The sequence below is a fragment of the Lactuca serriola genome, chromosome 1 (assembly GCF_051521515.1).
Source record: "Lactuca serriola cultivar US96UC23 chromosome 1, Lser_US96UC23_V15, whole genome shotgun sequence".
Taxonomy (NCBI): Eukaryota; Viridiplantae; Streptophyta; class Magnoliopsida; order Asterales; family Asteraceae; genus Lactuca; species Lactuca serriola.
The window spans coordinates 103,583,381-103,606,918 of record NC_136408.1 but is presented as its reverse complement, the minus strand read 5'-3'; the positions used below and the strand labels follow the sequence as shown (position 1 = coordinate 103,606,918).

Genomic DNA, 23,538 nt, shown 5'->3' with positions numbered 1-23,538 from the left:
CGGTTGAAGATAACAACGCAATATACCATTCATGATTCCAATCAATATCGATGTCGGACTGTTTTGATTACAGTAGCGATGATACAGAAGATGATGATCAATATAGCGATGAAGCATTCAACTATAATGAATATGATGACGACGATTTCTATCATTCGGATGATCAATACAGCGGAAGAAATCAATTATCTGATTATGTGAGTGAAGGTAAAAAATGAAAACAATATCAACATCTTGTAAATACAAGTCGTGTATTACAGTAATTATTGAATTTTTGTATATGATGAATAAGACCTGTCATTTATTCAGTACATATTTGTATACGATTAATCATATACGTTATATGTATTAATTACTTAATGCGGGTGTATATCACAGATCGTTGTACAGGAGTCCCTCGTTGTACATTGTTTCTTAAGTTTAATACAATGTTGATTAAGTTTGATAATCATTGGTGATTATGCGTTAATATGATTAAAATGAGTAAACACTTCAACTTTGATTACTGTTTCACAGAAGTTGATTATGATTATAAAATTATGTAGTTTATGTATATGTAATTGATAGAAATTTATATTGTAACGACAAAAATTTCAAAACAATTAAAACTTTTCAAAAACCACCCATTTTAATAACGTTGTTACAAAAATGTTTTCAATACATTATTTAACAGAGTATTTTCCCAGGTTCATATCATAAAACGCCAACACAAGGAATGGTACGATCACGCCTTTGCCTTGCCACAGACTCCTGAGTACCTGAAAACATAAAACCACAACTGTAAGCCCGAAAGCTTAGTGAGATACCCCCAAAATACCAACCACATATACGCCCTTCCAGGCCACGACCTTCCAGTCCAATTCATATTGCCTTCCGGCCCATAACACATCGCCTTCCGGCCCATAACATATCGCCTTCCGGCCCATAACATATCGCCTTCCGGCCCATAGCATAAAATGCATACATAACATAACAGATCATAGAACAGCCATACATATCGGGTCAAACCCCAGGCCAAGCAAACTTGCACATAACACATAACCATATCACAAATCGCAGTCAGCAAATCGATCAACAGATCACATAACATAACATTACTCTAACCAAGATACCGGCCTAACCGGTCACTAGCATAACATCACCCTACGAATCAGTCAACATACTACTTACATACATACGCCTTTCCAGGCCATGACCTTCCGGTCCACATCGCAATGCCTTCCGGCCCACAACATGTAATGCCTTCCGGCCTACAACATATAATGCCTACCGGCCCATAACGTAATGCCTTCCGGCCCATATTCCTCAATATCATAACAACAGACACTACCCGGATTTCCATCCAATAAAGGGTCGGCCTTGGTGCCTTAAACCCTATTGATATAGTGAGGATAACTCACCTCGAAACTGCCGACTGAACAGATAACTCAAGCTGCTCCGATCACTGATACGATCTCCACCTCTGGACAGCCGCCAATGCACTGAACTCAAAACCATAAACAATTACCAAAATACCCCTGGAAACCACTGGTTAACCCTTGGTCAAAGACAAGGTCAAAGTCAACCCCTGACTGACCCTACTCGCCGAGTCAACCCTATGACTCGCCGAGTTCCCATACTCAAAACTTCACTCAATCCGCGACCTAACTCGCCGAGTCACCCCGAGACTCGCCGAGTTCAACAACTCTGAATCCACTCGCCCTCAACTCACCGAGTCTTCCCTTGACTCACCGATTCTCGACTCAACCAGAGAATATCGGGACTCTTCGACAAGACTCGCCGAGTCCAAGAACAGACTCGCCGAGTCTAAGGCTATCTTCAACCTACTCGCCGAGTTGTTCATACAACTCGCCGAGTTCCAGGCCATCTTCATCCAACTCGCCGAGTTGTTCTTCCAACTCGTCGAGTCCCAGCTCATCTTCAAGCAACTCGTCGAGTTCACCCATGTGACTCACCGAGTACCACCGATCTGAATCTATACAGAAGCATTCCAGACCATGCAATTGATCCAAAACATAGATCTAGCCTCCTACAACTCATCCATCACGTAAAGTGGCAAACTTTACGTGAATCCAAAGAGATCTAGGCCTTATTCACTTTATAGCTAGGGTTTGGGACATGATGGCTTCACTAAGCACCCAAACACAGGAACTTTAATGCACTCTGGGCCTTCAATATTTCAGATCTGAGGTAGCAACCTCAGATCTAACCTCCAAACTCTAAAACATACCAAGATATACTCCCCACAAACCCCAAAATGATGAATCCATATGATTGATAGCCCAAGAACGAGATATTACCTCCAAGAGAATGCCCCAACTGCAATGAAACTCGAATCCAAGCAAATCCCTTTGATCCAAGCCTCTTCTCCTTCAAGATTTCTTCAACAAACACCTCCCCAAGCTCCAAATACACTCCAATCTTCTTCAATCACCCTTTCTAGGGTTTCTGGACTTCAAGGGGAATCAAAGAGGATGGGGAGAGGATATAATGTTCTTTAAATAGGGCTCATTCCCCGGATTTAGGGTTTTCTCCACTCAGCACCTACTCGCCGAGTCCATCTTTGGACTCGCCGAGTAGGCCACTTGACTCGCGGCCAAAGTCGCGACCTTACTCGCCGAGTCCATCCATGGACTTGCCGAGTTGCCCTTCAAAATTTACACTTTTAGTCCTTCAACTCTACTCTTGCTATTCCGGGATGTTACAATTCTCCCCCACTTAAATTAGGCTTCGCCCTCGAAGCCTACAGGAACTCAACTCCAAGGATACTCCCACAACGCTCCACCTGGCCTTAACCGGACCAGGTCCCTCAAGGCATACTTGTCAAAACTCGAATACACCTTCCCCTCCTTCACGGTGTCCTGACCACCGTCTCGAACCGGGCACCGACTGTACCCCTTGATCATCACTCTCAATAACCGAGAATTACCCAAGATGCATCACTGCCCCAAATCTCAACAATCACTCGACCCATAAGGGTTAGAAAACCATGAACCATCGGATTCCCGATCCGAATCCCACTCTATTCATTCCGGGACGACTGAGAGACCCATTCTCAATCTCAGAGCAACTCTCATGAGTTCTCCTCTTGCAACCGCATACACATGCTGAACTAGTTCTAACACCCTCAGGTTGGGAAAACCTGATACACTGATAATACCCTCAAACATCCCCCAGGATGAACCACTATTATACATCCCATACCCTGATCAGAATCACACTGAGAGTTCAAGACTCCTTCTCTCCCTGCATCCCTTCCGAGCCTCTTGGCTCTACACTTGCGGATTTCCCTTCGCGACCTCAGCAGACATTCCAAACCGGATGAGCTTCTAATCCACTGCCGCAAACACGCTGCTTACTAACCATACTCGAATTGCTCTAATCATAACTCTGCTCGGCCGCTTTCACTTCCGTGAACTTGCGCTCCCTCTCGGAGTTACACACCTCTTACCTCTCTCTCTTCCTTTACCAAGGAATCCACCCGGCCACAATGTCGCTCCGACAAATGCCACGGTGCTCGCTCGATGCTACACCACCCTTAGCGTGTCCGCTATCCAGCCAACACACTTACTCCGAATCTCCTCGCAGGGACTCTCAAGCCCATGCACTACCTCAACTAAACAAGATCACTACCCGGGGCCAGACCTTCCAATGCAATCACACTGCAACATACACAAACCGCAATCTCAAACTGATCCAACAATAACAGCAGAGTCTCCAGCATGACTGGACCGACTCACATAACACATATTAGCCACTCGAGGCTATATCTCTGTGGGTCCGTACACCCAAACTCTGTGAACCCTCAGGTTCTAACTCTGGGAACCTTCCGGTTCCAACTCTATAAACATGCACAACATAAATCCCATAGAATTAATGTAGTACAACACATCACGTACATAAAGCATACCAATACTCTGATCACATAACCCCGGTTACCTACTCAAATTTGATCCCGGCCTGCTTCCAGGCCTCCACAAACAAATGCCCTAGGTCCGTATCCCGCCCCGCATGCTCGAAACTCGCTCCTATCAGCCTATACTCTGGGCTGACAGAACACTGCTGAATCCCAACAGCTAAGTACCCTCAAATACTCATCGATCTCCCGGAGAATTCTCCAATTCTCCCCGACTTAAAGCACTAACTAACAACCACCGGTCGCCATTAACGACCTTCCAGAACAATCTCGCACCAAGAGAACACTTACACACTGACTGCTTCCTACAAGCATAAGTAACCCTCAGCAAAACACATCTCCTCACTGATCAATCCGCTCAAAAGAATTCGATCTCCAATTATCCATTCCACGAATGTAGATGCTACCCGACATTCAACCCAATGCCGCATCTCCACTAATAACCCTCACGAACGATAACCAACGATAGCACAAAACACCAACTATAATCATACCAAACCCTCAGGGAACAATGGATACCAAGACGAAAACCCGAAACACAAATCCATAACCATGCCAAACCCGCAAAATGACGAATACCGCATCGAAATCCACACAAGGATACCAGCACAAACAATACACCACCAAAAATCGCAAGATAACAAGACATCAAGAAAGAAACATACCCGCAGCTGCCTCCGGAACTGCTCCGACCTCCTCTGCCGCAAGCTGATAAGCACGACCCTGAGCCCTTGGGGGCTCTGCTCCATCCTGACCTCCTCCTGAAATCCTCAAAGTGGCCGGGGCTGGAGCCTGCACCGGTCCTGCAGAAAGCTGTGGACAGTTGACCCTCAAATGTCCAACCTGACGACAATGATAACAAATCCTCAAATCCCGAACAGGCACCGACTGCCGACAATCCCGCGCATAGTGCCCCTCCCTTCCGCATTTGCGGCATGCACCACCGGACCAACAAACTCCGGTGTGACCCATCCTCCACTCTAACATCAACGGTCCTTGACCGTTTCGGCGCCGGCCACGACTGCATCGGGGCCTGCCTCAGCTCACGCAACTGCAACCCAACCTCTACCTCACGCCGCCTGGCGGCCTCCTGCAACTCCAACAAAGTCTCGCACCTCTGCGCAGACACGAACTGTCTGATATCCCCCTTGAGCATACTCAGATATCGGGACATCTGGGCCTGCTCCGAGGTGAACTCAGGGCAAAACATCACCCCCTCAGTGAACATCCTGGTGATCTCAGTCACCGACTCCGAATCCTGCTTTAGCTCAAGGAATTCCTAAGCCAATCTCTCCCTCTCAACCTGCGAAACATAACAAGTGATGAACATCTCTCGGAACTGATCCCATGATACTGCAGCCCTCTGCGCATCTGAATATGACCCCGTGGTCAATCTCCACCAACCCTTCGCCCCGAGCCTCAACAGGTTCAGAGCACACCTCACCCTCTGATCAGCAGGGCATAAACACGTGGAGAAACACCCCTCCACGTCTGATAACCATCTCATAGCAACAATCGGGTCCTGAACTCCATCGAATGTGGGAGGCTTCGTATAATAGAAGTCCCGATACTGAAAACCCCGACTAGCTCCTCCCCTTGCCGCTGTAGCCGCCGCGGCAGCCGTCTCTGCGAGAGCCGCATAGCGCTCATCAAAATACTCAACCATGGCGGTCTTGATCGACCCAAACAGTTCCGGCAACTCAGCCCGGAACAATGTAGCAACCTCATCATGCAGGATCTCGCGAATCCTCGCATCCAACTCGCTCGTACTCATCTGATCGATAACCTCAGACGGCACCGATCCACCCGGACTCTCTCTCCAGCTCCCGATCCTGATCCGGATCCACTCTCATCATGCCTCGGAATCTCCATACTGAAAAACACCATACCAAATCTCAAACTCTTCCCACAATCCTGGGATCCAACTCTCGCACCCCAACCCTAGAGATCATGGTTTCCCTGATACGCGTATGGGTCCTGTGCTTTCAGTAGTACGGGCCCATACTACCTTCCACACCTACCCATATTTGTATGAAGTACTACCACAATACCCTAGAGAAACATGCATAACAACGCTCAACCCCTCACCACTAGAGGAACACTGAGAATCTCCCATAAGGGACCCTAGACTATAGGCATCACAAATCAGGCAACATTATCATGAATTCCTGAAGATCCCTAGCCTAACTCTAGCATGCTGTTCTATCAAGCTCAATAAGACAAATATCATGTATGGTATCTTGGGGTTACTTACTGGCTTCGGCTGATCGTACCTCCGCATCCTCCTTTTACTTAATTTGAAAACCATTTTAATTTCTCTTTTTAAAACCCTCCTCGATTTGAGACTGGAGTCACACGAATGTTCCTCCAATTCACTCAAACCAAGGCTTTGATACCAACTTGTAACGACCAAAATTTCAAAACAATTAAAACTTTTCAAAAACCACCCATTTTAATAACGTTGTTACAAAAATGTTTTCAATACATTATTTAACAGAGTATTTTCCCAAGTTCATATAATAAAACGCCAACGCGAGGAACGGTACGATCACGCCTTTGCCTTGCCACAGACTCCTGAGAACCTGAAAACATAAAACCACAACTGTAAGCCCGAAAGCTTAGTGAGATACCCCCAAAATACCAACCACATATACGCTCTTCCAGGCCACGACCTTCCGGTCCAATTCATATTGCCTTCCGGCCCATAACACATCGCCTTCCGGCCCATAACATATTGCCTTCCGGCCCATAACATATCGCATTCCGGCCCATAGCATAAAATGCATACATAACATAACAGATCATAGAACAGCCATACATATCGGGTCAAACCCCAGGCCAAGCAAACTTGCACATAACACATAACCATATCACAGATCGCAGTCAGCAAATCGATCAACAGATCACATAACATAACATTACTCTAACCAAGATACCGGCCTAACCGGTCACTAGCATAACATCACCCTACGAATCAGTCAACATACTACTTACATACATACGCCTTTCCAGGCCATGACCTTCCGGTCCACATCGCAATGCCTTCCGGCCCACAACATGTAATGCCTTCCGGCCCACAACATATAATGCCTTCCGGCCCATATTCCGCAATATCATAACAACAGACACTACCCGGATTTCCATCCAATAAAGGGTCGGCCTTGGTGCCTTAAACCCTATTGATATAGTAAGGATAACTCACCTCGAAACTGCCGACTGAACAGATAACTCAAGCTGCTCCGATCACTGATACGATCTCCACCTCTGGACAGCCGCCAATGCACTGAACTCAAAACCATAAACAATTACCAAAATACCCCTGGAAACCACTGGTTAACCCTTGGTCAAAGACAAGGTCAAATTCAACCCCTGACTGACCCTACTCGCCGAGTCAACCCTGTGACTCGCCGAGTTCCCATACTCAAAACTTCACTCAATCCGCGACCTAACTCGCCGAGTCACCCCGAGACTCGCCGAGTTCAACAACTCTGAGTCCACTCGCCCTCAACTCACCGAGTCTTCCCTTGACTCACCGATTCTCGACTCAACCAGAGAATATCGGGACTCTTCGACAAGACTCGCCGAGTCCAAGAACAGACTCGCCGAGTCTAAGGCTATCTTCAACCTACTCGCCGAGTTGTTCATACAACTCGCCGAGTTCCAGGCCATCTTCATCCAACTCGCCGAGTTGTTCTTCCAACTCGTCGAGTCCCAGCTCATCTTCAAGCAACTCGTCGAGTTCACCCATGTGACTCACCGAGTACCACCGATCTGAATCTATACAGAAGCATTCCAGACCATGCAATTGATCCAAAACATAGATCTAGCCTCCTACAACTCATCCATCACGTAAAGTGGCAAACTTTACGTGAATCCAAAGAGATCTAGGCCTTATTCACTTTATAGCTAGGGTTTGGGACATGATGGCTTCACTAAGCACCCAAACACAGGAACTTTAATGCACTCTGGGCCTTCAATATTCCAGATCTGAGGTAGCAACCTCAGATCTAACCTCCAAACTCTAAAACATACCAAGATATACTCCCCACAAACCCCAAAATGATGAATCCATATGATTGATAGCCCAAGAACGAGATATTACCTCCAAGAGAATGCCCCAACTGCAATGAAACTCGAATCCAATCAAAGCCCTTTGATCCAAGCCTCTTCTCCTTCAAGATTTCTTCAACAAACACCTCCCTAAGCTCCAAATACACTCCAATCTTCTTTAATCACGCTTTCTAGGGTTTCTGGACTTCAAGGGGAATCAAAGAGGCTGGGGAGAGGATATAATGTTCTTTAAATAGGGCTCATTCCCCGGATTTAGGGTTTTCTCCACTCAGCACCTACTCGCCGAGTCCATCTTTGGACTCGCCGAGTAGGCCACTTGACTCGCGGCCAAAGTCGCGACCTTACTCGCCGAGTCCATCCATGGACTCGCCGAGTTGCCCTTCAAAATTTACACTTTTAGTCCTTCAATTCTACTCTTGCTATTCTGGGATGTTACATATATCATATCTTGCATGTCGCATTATTGTTTTTTGTTGTCTTAAAAAAACAGGTACAAATCGAACTGATTCTGAAGAGGAATCATTCGATAGTAATGTTGTTGACTCGCCTGTTGGGAAAACCAAGTTGTGGAAACCTATTGTTCCTAAAGATTTTATGCCAGATGTAGATGCTATATATATATATATATATATATATATATATATATATCAATCATTAGAGGAGGCGGTTGAAATGTATAAATTATATGCAGATAAAGCAGGTTTTGGTGTCAGGTTAAATACAATAACAAGGTTTGGAGACAAAACCATTAAAAAAAGGTATGCAGTGTGCAACAAAATGGGTAAAATACTTAACAGATCAACTGACACTTTGGATCCTGAGGGAAGTGGAAGAAATAAACGAAACTCAAACTTCAAAATCACGGACTGCAAGGCATTGATAAAGTTTGAAAGGTTACATATGCAAACTAATGCTTGTAAAATATACGAGTTTGAAGAGAATCACAACCACCCCCTAGAGACTAAAGAAGAAAGACGGTATTCCAAACGTGCACGACGACTTAGTTTTAAAGACAAGGAGTTTATAGTGCGTTCTTCAACATCTAACATTGGTGCAACAAAGGCAGATAAGTTACAAGCTAGTTTGCAAGGAGGTTATGAAAACGTTGGCCCTGAAGCAATTGATTATAAAAATTTCAGAAGGAAGATGGGAAACATTATAGGTGACAAGGATGCACAGCTGGTTGTTGACAAAATGAACATGAGGAAAGATGAGTTACATAACTACACATTTGAGTATAAATGTGTTGATAGTGTGTTAAACGCAATGATTTGGGCGGATGAAACCGATAAGTTATATTACAAGGAGTTTGGAGATGTGATCTCATTTGATGCTACATTCCGAACAAATAAGTATGCTCTTATACTTATTATATTTTTCTTTAAATATGAATATTGATGTTTTTTGAGTTTATAATCAATGTTGAATTTGTTTTTAATTACCTTTTTGATATAGGTATGGAATGATTTTTGTGCCGTTTACAACCATTGATAACCACAAACGTTCAATAAACATGGGGGCAAGTTTGTTAAGCAACGAGTCAATAGAATCTTATCGTTGGTTGCTCGAAGCTTTTTTGAAAGCACGTGTAAAACACCCTCAATTAGTGTTAACAGACCAAGATCCAACAATTCTACAGGCCGTTGAAGCAATATTTCCTACTTCTAATCATCGTTTATGTATGTGGCACATTATGAAAAAACTACAAGCCAAGGTGTGTATATTTTGGTTTAAGTTAACACGCAACATGTTTTATTCAGCAATGATTTACACAGTTCACATATTTTTAAAAACGATTAGCATACATATTGTTTATTCATAGTTAATCTTATAAATTTCTATTTTTTTTAGGTTTCAGCCGATTTTTTGAAAAACACTGATTTTCGAAAGCGTTTTACGAAACTTGTTTGGAATGTCTACATCGAGCCTGAAGTGTTTGAATCAAGGTGGAAACTGCTTATGAGAAAATTCAAACTACAGGACAAAAGATGGTTCAAAGACATGTACAGGGATCGAAAACTTTGGATTCCAGCCTATTTTAAAGACATGCCACTACACGGTCTGATGAAAACTACTTCAAGGTCTGAAAGCCTGAACTCATTTTTTAATAAATACTCTAACTCTGGTAATTGGCTTATCTATTTCATGATGAACTACGACACCACAATTGGAAAGCAACGAAATGCTCAACAGAAACTAGAACATGATAGAAAAAATGCAAAGCATGAAATGACGCTTCCAAGTGGATTACTAGAACATGCAGCTGTGGTTTACACTAAATTTTTTTTTCTATGAGGTCAAAAAGGAAATATTTAAAGCAGCCTGGTACTGTTCTATCGACAGTGTTGAAAAGATTGATGGGTGGCAAGTTGTTATGATTACACAAACGGATAAGAGCAAACAGTTGAAGATAAAATGCAAGGTTATATTCATCGTTTAAACGCTTTTCATTAGTCATCATACAAGTATATTATATCATTATTTTAAATTACATATATTTTTTTCAATATTATGCAATAACCACCAACTAATATGTTAATTCAATCAGTTACTATCATACATTATTTTTATTATACAATGTAGGTTGAACTAAAGTTGTCTGAAAAAAAAAGTTAAATGTTCATGAAATCACTTCATACGCACTGGCATTTTGTGTCGTCATATTTTTGCTGTATTGAAAAACAACCATGTTGAAGAGATTCCAGAGTAGTATATTCTAAGAAGATGGAGAAGGGATGCAATTTCCAGCCATTTGCTTGCCATGAAACATGTTGCCATGGAAACAGAAGATGACACCTTTACACTTCTAATAGAGGCATACAACAATATTGAATACTGCTTGGATCATTTCAAAAGAAGCAAGGAGAAATTGTTGGAATTTGTTGAAAAAACACGTACGTTGAAGCAGGCAGCAATGGAGTTTGGCAGTTCAAACCAAACATCACCTGATAACAATGAAGAAGAAATTATTCGGATGCTTGGAATACGCAGCATTCCTGATGAAATAAATATCCATCCACCTGCATCTATACATACCAAAGGTAGTGGAACTAAGAAAAGAATGGTTAGTGCTATTGAGAAAGTCGTTGCAGCTGCAAAGAAAAAAACCAGAATGTGCACAGGTTGCAATCAATATGTTAACCATAATTGGAGGACTTGCAAAGTAAGACTTGCACGAGAGTCAAAAGCAGCTTAAAATGGCCCATTCGTTTTCCCAATAGATTTTACTTTTCTATTAGATTTATGAATAAGAATATGTTTCTATGATTTAGTATGTTATGTTATCTTAAAACACCTTCATTATTTTTAACGTTTTGTTTTATTCAACGATGAATAATAGCAATGCCAAATTTGGTAATCCTAACAGATTAATGATATTATCTGGCATTTAAACCTCTATTATTTGATTAAAACAGTTCGCACTTAGAATAGATATACTTTTCCTTTCTTGAAATTATAAAAACATCAATCATTATATACTATAGTCATATATAATTCAAGCAGTATTCATAGTTTATTGTATGCTGTTAGTAGTATATCTTAATAACAAATGTTTGTACGATTAACTTTTAAAACACCTATACATCATATATTGATTTACGTTTGCTTTTGGGTAAATTTTAGTCATAAGTTTAACCATGGTCGACTTTAAACCCTTAATTATAGTCAATAATGAATAACATCATAAATACATTAATTATTTTCAACATATTGATGATATGAAAATTGTTAAATACTCTTCTGTTAAGTTAAAACAATTTGCATTTAAAGTATAATATGTTAGGAATAATTTAAGTATTTATGCTATTATTCAATATTTGAATAACAACATACTTTAAGATATAAACCCAACAACAATCATTATATAATATAGATATATTCACTTTAATTATTAAAAATTCTGATTGTATGGTCATAGTAACATAGCATATTAACAAATGTTTGTTAGTAAGAATCATTCCTGAATATACACTAAAATTATACCATCCATGTTAATCATCATTTTTTAACATAACTTAATTTTTCAAATGTTAATGTAAAATTATAACTACTAAAATATCACTAATCCATTACTAAAATTAGCAAACCAAAAGGAACTATTGTACGTTCAACAACCCAAGTTAATATCCTTAGCATACAAAACCATTGTTTTAAAACTATCCAAAAGAAACCATTGAAGTCATAACTAAAATAACTTTTTTAACAGAATTAACTTAAATCATCCAATCTCTTGTGAATTTCTTCCTTTGCAATGGCCAACAGTTGAGAACGATGTCTTAAAGGAATCTTGTGGAATTCATCAACCTTTTGCAACACATAATCCTTTTACACATTATATTCATGAGTGACGATTTTGTATAAATACTGTCCTCAGTTTAACAAGTTGATCATCTTGTGCAGAAGACTCGTTCTTGAACCCAACTTTAAACTCATTCATACTTCCACCCATATATGTTTCCATGTGACGCATCGTAAACACACCACAATCAATGCTGTTGTTTATTGTTCTCCAAGGCATTTCCAGTCTATGTGGAATCACATGTGAAAACATCTCAGCTTTTGGATGATTCTGAGATTTTAAGTAATCAATTATGGACTCTTTCTGAAAATGTAAAAAACATTGTCAACACATATGAAATTTTATTAACTATGTAAAGTAATTTTTATTAATCACTTACAATGATTTAGGGCAACTGACCATATCTCTCACCATTAGGATCATCAACTTTGTTGTTGTCAATGATTAAAAACTCTGGGTGTTGTAGATTGATCATAAAAAGGAAAATGTGGAAGGAACGGATGACTGGTAGGAAAAGTTGCAACGTTTATTCATTTACATGTATTCACTTTATTTAATATTCATATTTGATCAATGATAAATAAACACATAACTAAACTGTGGAGATATATCTCTTACCAATCCAACAAAACATAGGCTTGCATCCATATCTTCAATAGAAAGCACCAGACTCTCAATGAATTTATCTTTACATTGACTTTCTGTTAAATCACTTTCAAGATACGAATTCTGTGATCCATTTTTAAAAACTCATTAACTTATTTATATGTTGTATTTAAAAAATAGTATAATCAACATTGAACAATATTAAATTATACCGTCACATCTGTCTTGCAATAAACTCTCAGAGGCGATTCAGGTGCACGGTTACTTTCATCAAGATTCAACACTTGACTGCAACAATCAATGACATGGCCAAATAGTTCGCATGTTGGAAAAAAAACTTTCCATGTGAAACCTCTGAGCAGAAAAACCATCCAAAGTGTGGAAAACTATATCACTGCAAAAGACGTGACTAATTAATACTATTTTTAATAAGCAACCAACAAAATTAAGTAATTTTAAAAATATTTTAAATGCAACTTACTTTGGCTCTCCCTGGAGAGAGAATATCCATTCTGCTACATGTTTTTCCTGCTGTGGAACTCCTTTGATGATATCAACAGCCCGTATAATGTAAGGAGATTTCAGATATTCGGATTTCATGCGAGGCCTATACCCTCTTCTACTAACCCAATGTTCATCATTGTTGAATGGTACTACAGACAAAGGAATTGGCATTTCCATTTTAGATGGTGGTGTATTCTTAAAAGATTTTCTTCCAGATCTATTCGTGAAGTCTGCATATTCCTGTGACATGTGAATACTACATTTTGCTATCGGGGAGTTGTCAAACTGTTTGTGAGTTGTAGCTAGAATCAGCGTACGTTCAATTTCAGCCTCGTTATCATACCACCATTGAGATTGTTCTGGTTCCTCTGATGCGAAAACTTCACTAAACAAATCATTTACTTTGTTTTTCCATTCTTTGACCAACTAATTCTCAGGATATTTCTTGACAGCATCATTTATTTTGTCTTCCAACACTTTCTTTTGCTGCAATATCATGTCGTACATCTCCTTTATTGTTGAAATAGTTGTCTAATTAGGTCACCACAATAGAATTACGTTAAAAACCAAATAAAAACATTAATATGTTAGTTAGTATTAGTTAATACTATAGTAACTCATTATTCAAATGTGAATAGGTAGTAAACTACCTCAACACTTTCCCCACTTCCACTAAAAATCTCCTCTCCTTGATTTCCCTACGAAAATTAATACAATATTAGTTGTTGTACTAATAACTTATTATTTAGTAATGATTATATTATATTAATACCTTACACATTCTATCATTACTTTTAACACCTCCTGCATCATTTCCCTGTCAATAATGTATGAATATAATTAATTTAGATTATACCAAAATAACAAATAATAAATTTCATATGCATTATTCAATACAATAAAATATTACCTGAACTTTTTCTTGCCCTACATTACTAGTTCCCGATGCTTCATTGATGACTTGAAATGGATCTTGCAATTCACCCATACTCAGACCAATTGTCCTACACTCTACTCTTTCTCGCTCACGTAGTTTATCAACATTCCAACAACATATTGCTGGTCTGCATCGTATAATCTTCACTGAATCACATCGAACACTTTCTACGTATAGCGACTAAAACAAAGACAAATAAAAAATATATTACTTAAATACACTTTAATGAATCTACACACATAAGTCTACCAATATTGAATGACAACTGAATTTAAAACAAATCTTACCAGCAGTAATATAATTGGCCCAACATAGAATCCTTTTTTGCTGTTTGGATTCCATGCACTTTTTGTCTCCTTAAGGCAATCAAAAACATATCCACACCAATCAATGTCACTTAGATCCAGGTCTTTCGTGACTTTTGATAACATGGACAGGTCACATGTTCCCATGCTCATCGACTGACCTAGTGTATTACACAACAGGACAAATATGTTTACTTTAAAGATTAAATCCGCACGTGTTGATTGCATAATAACTTGTTGAACTGCCCTTGGTCTAATATTATCTTCATCTTCAAATTGTTTCCTCCAAACAGTTATCGTGTCGTCTGTGACTTCTCTATAAGGCATGGACTTTATTGTAACATGTCCCAGAGGCAGACCCAACATTTCGTGAATAACTTGCCGATTGATTTGTATCTCTCCATGATGAAGTTTGAGTACCATCATATCTGCATCAAAATTCCTTACAATATAATGCCCCATAATTGATGCACACCCATCCACTTTCATATTCAACAAATGCCCCAGACCAATAGAAGAAATATAAGCTTCCTGTTCCTTGCTAAGGTTATGCATACAACTGTACAAAACATTTGGAGATGTCCGTACTTGTATTCGCCTTGCTTCTTCTGCATCACTTGCTACAACTTTAGGCAGTTTTCTTGCCTTCACTATATTTCCTTCTTTATTCTTTTGTCTTTTAAATTTCTTCACATTTTCTTTGTCATTATTTTTGAATGAAGTATAATGCCTTCTCTTTTTCCTTATTACCACAGGTTTGACATCTTCAAAATCAGAGTCTTCATCTTCATCAAGCTTCTTGACAGTAACATTATCTATTCCTGTTAAGACATATTTAACACAATAAATGATTATAAATAAATTACCAAAATAATACTATACTAAATTTATTAAAAAAAATCACTACCTGAACATGAGTTTATAACAACAACTTCATCACCTTTTATTTTACATCTATCAAACCGTCTTTTTGTTCTCAATTCATTTTCCCTATGTATTCCACTATCTTCTGTCATGTCATAACTTTCAATCAAACCTGCCAATAAGTAGACAACATAATCATAACTGAAGACACTTTAATATACAACTTACATTACATGAAATCATCATTGATACCTTTTTGTTTCTGTATATTATTTTTAGATTTTGAAAACCTTGAATTTCCTCCATCAAACTTCTTCACATTGACTTTGGTTTTCATGTTCTTTTCTATTAATAAATACAAAACAACACAAGTTATTAAAACTAACTACAACATCAAACTCTAAATAGATTTATTTTTAAACAAGTACATTACTTAAATCTGAGCTCAAAACTACAACTTTAAGATCCCTTCACATTGAATTAGCTGGTGTGCGATTAACACGTTCCCCCACACCTGTCCAAAAAATAAGACACATAATCACTATAGATTCCAATTGATATTTAACATTTTAAATTTCATATAATCATCATCACCACCAGTTTGTTTTTTAGTTTTCTTCTTAGGTGTTGAACACTTATTTTGTCCTTCTCTTCTAATCCGAGGTTGTACTATTTCGTTTCTTTCATTGTCTTCATCTTCAATATCAATAAGCAATGGATTGGATTCTTCATTTGTGAATTTGCTAAATGCCGTCTTTAGTAATATCCTCTCGCTTTTCTTTCTACCTAATAGTAGAATTAAAATAACTTAATCATTTATAACTCAAAATTGAATCATTAACGACTCAAATAATCATAAATTATACCTACTAAACACAAACACAATTAAACACATACCCAAAAAAGAGTAATGTTTACAATAATCATCACTAAACAAACAGTGTAATTAACTTACTCACAAAAAACAGTAGGGACTCCTACACCATTATTCTTTACTTAGTACATCATGTACAAGATCAAAACCACATACATACTCAATAAAGTACCCATTCACATCTGAATATGACTTTAACAATATACATAATATACAACCAACAACAAGGATTAATACTAGAAAAGTACTTCTGTCGCACAAACAATCGGATTTTACAAGTAATCAATAGTAATGAATGACATTTATACCCTTCCTTATTATTTTTCTACTAAACACCATTCACAATCAAATACTAACATCAATTACTCCTCTTGTCCTACTGATAATGTATTTATTTTGCCATTGATCAACAATACGACTCTTAAAACAAAAGTAAAAAAAAGCCCTAATTTTTGGGTTTTCGTAACCTTACTTCAGTTCAAAAGTAGTCGACTACGACTACACATGTATATGCATCTTAGAACTTTCAAACACAATCATAAACAATTAATTTTTAAACACATTCAATATCATAATACCGTAACTTCGAAACTCATCTACAATTACCATTTTCATTTAAACATTCACATACATCAACGTGTTATTTGTAAAATACAACCTTTAAATCAACAATCATCAACGATGAAGAGTCACTACAGTTCATAATCGATGATATAAAGAAAAAACGAAAAACCCAACTTCTAAGGTTTTAAGAATCGTTAAAATGTACACATTAACAAAAAAATAAACACACTACTACACCCATTTTCCAGTCATTCGACATTCAAAAAAGATTAGAAAGCTTACTTCTTCCACTTCGGTTGATCATTGACGACATTCCTCTACCTTCAACCCTTCACGGACTTCTGAATGCAAAATATCTCTTTACGGATGAACAGTATTAATCGAGTCTCGTATAAACGTTTAGCTTTGACGATATTTTGCATTCAAGATACGATCGAATCATCCAAAAGATTAGAAGTTAGCTGCGATTACTAAAACATAGGAATGATTTCTTTTAATTTTCAAACTTACCTGATATATTCAAAATGGATGACATCATAAAATTACTTGAATACCCTTTTATATTTTTTTTAATTAAAAAAAAGATTAAATTCATTTAATATTTTGTTTAAATTAATGATTAATGACATCCTTAGATTTTAAATATTTAATGTACCAGATTTGTTCTCGCGTTCTCAATCTTTTAGACGTTCTCATTTGATCCTTTCCCTATATATATATATATATATATATATATATATATATATATATATATATATATATATATATATATATATATATATATATATATATATATATGAACATAGTTAATGAGTTTTTAACTTCATGCGAATACCAATGCTTTGTTTGGCAATTTACTTGATAAAATACATTAATGTAAAAATTCTCTTTACTCTACATATTACATCAAGAGTACATTAGTTTCATTATTTGATATTTTGCATGGTTTCTCACAAGTGTTTAATTATGGGTATCACTTAATAAAGAACATCATTTGTAGTGATTCTAATTTGTTGTTTCATTTACAATGACAATTAATCGAAAGATACTATAAAGTCTATAACGTTATCCAAAACAATATTCAAGATATTTTTCAAATTCTTGTGTACAACACATTATGACGCTCAATAAGAGCTTAATTCTCTATTTTTTTCAATGAAATGTCTTTTTTTTAAATGTGTAAATAAAACTTTTGACGTGAATGCATATATGCACATTTTGAAATAGATTTTTTTTTTTAAAAAGTGGTTAAAATCCAACGACTAAAGTTTCACAAAGTTTGTTTTGAAAGAAAAAATCATACAAAAAATCACCTTTCAAATGATCCTAACTAACTAACTACCTATATATATATATATATATATATATATATATATATATATATATATATATATATATATATATATATTACTTATTATGCAAATTTGGTCAAATGCTGAAAAATAAGAGGTACAAACCATTAGTGCATCATGTACAATGACTTTATGCATTAAAAGAATTCTGAATATTATCCGGTCAACATTTATGAAAAAGTCAAATAAGATGATGATAAGATTTTGAATTGGTCAAAATTTGACCAAGTGTTCCTCATATCCAATTGAATCGAAAAATACTAAATCTTATCCGGTCAACATTTATGAAAAAGTCAAATAATATGATGATAAGATTTTGAATGAGTCAAACATTGAACAAGTGTTCCTTATATCCAATTGAATCGATAAATACTGAATCTTATCCAGTCAACATTAATGAAAAAGTCAAATAAGATGATGATAAGATTTTGAATGGGTCAAAGTTTGACCAAATGATCTTCATATCTATTTGAATCGGTCTAATACGATGCACACGTTATAAAGCATTTCATATAAACCGGAAGAAGCACATTGATCTAGCATTCGTCTATCATGAATGCCTAGCTATTGACCGCAAGACCTTGGTTCTCTCTCATGCTCGCTGTCTCCTCCTTTGGTTTTTCTTTCTACTAAAATTGAATTAAGCAAAAAATGTCTTACGTTTAATCCTAGCCCAGGTATAAGAAATCTCTATCTGTTCGTCATTTTGTTTAACAAATTTTTTATGTCATTTTGTTGATCCACACCCGTCGTTTTGCGCGGGTAAACGGCTAGTATCTTAATAAGCATTTAGCCTCAAATTCTGTTATTTAAGAGGTACAATCCTTAAAACATCATATACAACAACTTTATGCATTCCAGAAAAATTAGATCTTATCCGGTCAAATGATCCTAACTAACTAACTATATATATATACACCTTAATAAACATTTAGCCACAAATGTTGAATTTTAAGAGGTACAATCCTTAAAACATCATATACAACAACTTGATGCATTCCAGAAAAATTAGATCTTATCCGGTCAACCATTGAAAAAGTCAAATAAACACTAAACAAACTGAACAAACTCAATCAGTCATCCCTTATCTTCAAGCCTATTGAATTTGTCAACAATTTATATTTGGATCCATTCTCTCAGTTCAATCACAACGAGATTACATACACCACTCGGTATTCATCGCCCTCTTTCTTCTCTCTATCTCTCTATCAGTCAAAGAAACCCTAACTATGGAATTCCGACCACCACTACAGTCGCTTTGCCTCCTTTTGCCTTCTACCACAACCCTTTATCGCCTCCACGACCTTCACCACTATCGACTAGATCTAGAAACCCTTTCTCACTACTAATCACCATCGTCATAACCCTGTCCCCTCCATCTTTCCTTTCCCTAACTAACGACATTCACCACCATTGTTTGAGAATGTATGTTGATCGAATTTGTCATCTTTATTTTTGGGTTAGTAATTTTGAAGTTTTTGTTCGTGTTGTTATTTTATTATCACTTGAATTAATTCATACTCTTATTTACTATCTATAAACAATAAATGTGTTTATGAACTCCAGGTCTTCAATCAAGTCTTATTACTATTTTTGGGAGGCCTTAGATAAGATGGCATATTCAATGTTAGGGTATGTATTACTGTTTATCATTATGATTCTTATTTTAGGGTTAAGACCTTGTTCTCATTGTTTCTGTTCATTTAATCTCTTGTTGTCTCCGTAAAAGATCATTTTTTATCTTTGAAAGAGTGATTTTCTGTTGATATTTTAACGTGAGTCAAATCAGTTTGAATATTTGTTGGGGTCTTGAAGAATTATTATCGTTCAAATCTAGAGACTCATTCATTGTTTTATAAAGTCTCTTTCAATAAATCCTGAATGCTCCCGTCATTTTATTTTCTCATGTCAATTCATGTTTTGAAATACAAACTCTTTCTTAAATCAATTTATCTCCCCCTCTCTCTCTAGAAAATCCTAACGCCGCTCCTCCGTCTCCACCAATGCCAATACTTCAACATCACACTGATATGCCACTGCCACCGAATATGCACAGCAAAAAGAGGAAAGAAAAGAAAACGTGGGTACTATCTTCGCACCACCGAAGTCTCTCTCTCTCTCTCTCTCTCTCTCTCTCTCTCTCTCTCTCTCTCTCTCAAACTTTAGGTGTGTTTGTGTGTTTCACTGTGTTTATGTTTACAGGTGTTTCTTTATAATTTTTTTTGGCTATTATGATTTGAGGTTAAGAGCACACAGAGGAAAGAAAAGAAAGCGTGGGTACTAAACCTAAAGGTATTTTTTTGTTGTATTGATTAGCGTTAAGGAGTATCCCTTAAATTTGGTCTACGATCTTCCCGTTTTCTATTGCACACCAATCCATTACCAGGAGGAGGCTACATCATTTTCTGAAAGCGTCATCTCCAATGGAAAAATCCTTGTCGGTTATCTTAGTCATGGAGGATGATAAAGCCGGAAAGGTAACAATTTTATCTTAAACATTTACCCTCATATCTTTCTCTATCTTTCTAGACATGTTGATTTCTTTGTTTTTTTTTTTTTTTTTTTTTTTTTTTTTTTTTTTTTTTTTTTGTGTCTAAAAACAAAATCTTTAAGTAAAGGTTTAAAGAAAGGGCTTTCGGGGATGTTTTTTTTTACTGAATTAGGGTTCCATTTTTGTCTGTGCATGTTTGTTCTTGTGAAAAAGAAGGCCTCTTTCCCTTTTAGTATAAAGTTCTTTGATTTTGGTGTTTATAGGATTAGATTAGGTCAATTGTTAGAGTTGAATGAATCTTTCCTCAGGAGAATAAGGGTTTTTCATCCAAAAAATTTGAATAAATTTGTTGCACATGTCATGTTTGCGTGTAGTTGCCATGAATTTTCATGGTTTTTTAAAAAAAAAAAGGGATTGACTGTGTTGACCAAATCAGATGAAGAGATATTACTCTTATTTGTAAATGTTTACTTCGATTGACATTTTAATTCTTGCTGCATATTGGGTTTTTCTGAATTTGGGGAGGTGTTTTACTGATTTGTTTATTATAGCTAAAACTATTCACTAAATGTCCGTTAATTTTTGCGAATTAGGAACAAGTATGGTAAAAATGTTAAGGAAATACAACTAGCCTTTAATAAGAAGAATATCGTTGCTAGAAATACATGGTTTTGAGAGGAACTTCAGGGTAGGACATTTAGCAGACATTAAATAGAAATGTATTTGTATGGATTTGTTTCGTATATATGGAATTATACATTCCTTTTTTCATACCAGAAGATTTTACATTCAATATCTATTAAGCTATAGAAATTTCATCCAAATACAAAAGCATGTTACTTATGTGGCAACTCTATTTTTGCAGTTTACACTCAGCTGGACACTCTATATTGCACAAATAGGTAGCAAAAAAAATTATGTTGCTATTTGCCACATTTCATCCAAAAATACTTACATTGCTATTTGGTGTCAAGGAAAAGGAAACTGCTTTGTGAGTTTATCTTTTTTCTGCTAACATTTAATTCTTATAGCTTACCATTTTTTGGGGTTGAAGGTTGGAAGGTATAAAAGGTTTCTGCTGAGGAATTACAACAAGTTCTGTAGATGGATAAAACCTTATCTCAGTTCCATAGTTTAAGCGGACAATTATTTGATGTTTGTTTGGATTGAATTTCCCATATGAATGTGTTGGATTAATAATGTTGTCAGTTGTGATGGTTTTGCAATTCTGAATTTTCGATTAAATAAATCAAAGCCCACTTAGGGAAAGGAGTTTAATTTGCTATTAACAATTTGGTAAAACAGAGTGTTGCTAAAGACATCAAAGGGTTGATTTTCTTTCATTGAAGTTCATTCTTTTTTTTTTTTCTATAAAATATTTGCCAAGGCTTAAATAACTATTGTTAACTCTTAATTTAATGAGAATGTCATGGGTGATTAGATATCAATAAATGAGACAATGAGACGGGTGATTCAATAAATGAGATGCATGGAATTAATCAAAGCCCTCTAAGACATCCAACATAAAGTAAGAATAGCAACGTGTTATTTGTTTGAAATCTTTTAACAAAAGTAATTTGGTTGTTGACTGTTCAATTGTGCCACTTTGGGTTGTGGACCACTTGATAATGCCCAAAAACCTGATACATATTACATGTTGTTATATTCCAATTTGTTGATGCTGTGAAATAGTTAATTATTTTTTAAAATAAAACTTTATGTAATTCATCCTTAATTTTAATAACCCTTGAACAATTTTTTATTTATTATTTTGGCATGTTTGAGGGGAATTATTTCACATCGTTTTCGATATGGGTTTCGAAGACAACTGATATTAAAAATGATAGATGACAATCAATAAATAAGTGTTTAACGATAATTATAATAGATGAGGGGTATTGTTGAAATGAGCCTTAGAGAAATATAATATTCTATAGATTTAATATAAGGGCATATTGATCATTTAGAAAACAACTCAAAAGTTAGAATTAGTGTTTGAAAGACCAACAAAAACTCACACTATAAGGACCAAACAAATATGTGTCATTATTATGATACTTTTTGCAAATCATATAGATCAATAGCTATTTGGCATTTATATAGTAAATTATAGACCCACCGTGACCACTTGACCCTTTATTGTCGTTTTAACGGATTATATAAACTTTTTTTTTTTTTTTTGACTTAATTAGTCAAAAGTAATTATTGGATACTAAGTTAATAATAACTTTAAATATATTATTAATGTATATATTTAACAATTATGTTTATAAATTTAAAGTTTTATTTTCATTAAACTATCATATTTCTAAATAGATGTTATTGTAATATGTATAATTTTTTTTATATATAAATAACTATATTCTCTATCTTGAACTTATAACTTGATGATTAGAAATATCATAATTTTTTTATTTTTTATTGAAAATCATGATACATCTTAAAATTTGTCAATCATCAACGTTAAAAAAAAAATCATTTTTCAGGCAAATCCTCTATGGCGAAAAATATGAAGTGTAATCAAACCAACATGATTATTGGATCCATTAGCCATTTGAGTTTAAAACTATTTGTTGCTCCCTGAAAGGAATCCAATCGTTGTCTCACATGTTAATACAAAAGTATTAGTGATCATTGACGAATAATTCAATGACAGCGAAGTCTATAAATCAAATGTGGTGCATAAACACGATTAAAAATCCACAATCAATCATGTGCTTATGTATATTTTGAAAAGAATTCTAACTTTTTATT

The 23,538-nt window shown here is 36.4% G+C and overlaps 2 protein-coding genes and 1 long non-coding RNA gene across 4 annotated transcripts; all 3 read left to right on the top strand.

Annotated features, from left to right (window-relative positions):
• The first annotated feature begins 8,659 nt into the window (after positions 1-8,659).
• LOC145059709 (protein FAR1-RELATED SEQUENCE 5-like) lies at positions 8,660-10,282 on the top strand. The gene is made up of 3 exons (XM_079007516.1): positions 8,660-9,339; positions 9,443-9,701; positions 9,839-10,282. Exons 1-3 carry the CDS (start codon positions 8,660-8,662, stop codon positions 10,280-10,282), a joined length of 1,383 nt encoding a protein of 460 aa, XP_078863642.1.
• A 466-nt stretch (positions 10,283-10,748) lies between these two features.
• LOC145059703 (uncharacterized) lies at positions 10,749-11,183 on the top strand. Its single transcript, XM_079007510.1, has one exon. It carries the CDS (start codon positions 10,749-10,751, stop codon positions 11,181-11,183), a length of 435 nt encoding a protein of 144 aa, XP_078863636.1.
• Positions 11,184-20,164: 8,981 nt separating this feature from the next.
• LOC145070318 (uncharacterized) lies at positions 20,165-22,033 on the top strand. 2 transcript variants are annotated; one of them, XR_013689896.1, is made up of 4 exons: positions 20,165-20,373; positions 20,610-20,770; positions 21,650-21,686; positions 21,839-22,033. It is a non-coding gene; the product is annotated as an uncharacterized LOC145070318 (long non-coding RNA). The 2 variants fall into 2 exon arrangements; XR_013689895.1 differs by having other exon boundaries at positions 20,165-20,770.
• Positions 22,034-23,538: the final 1,505 nt, after the last annotated feature.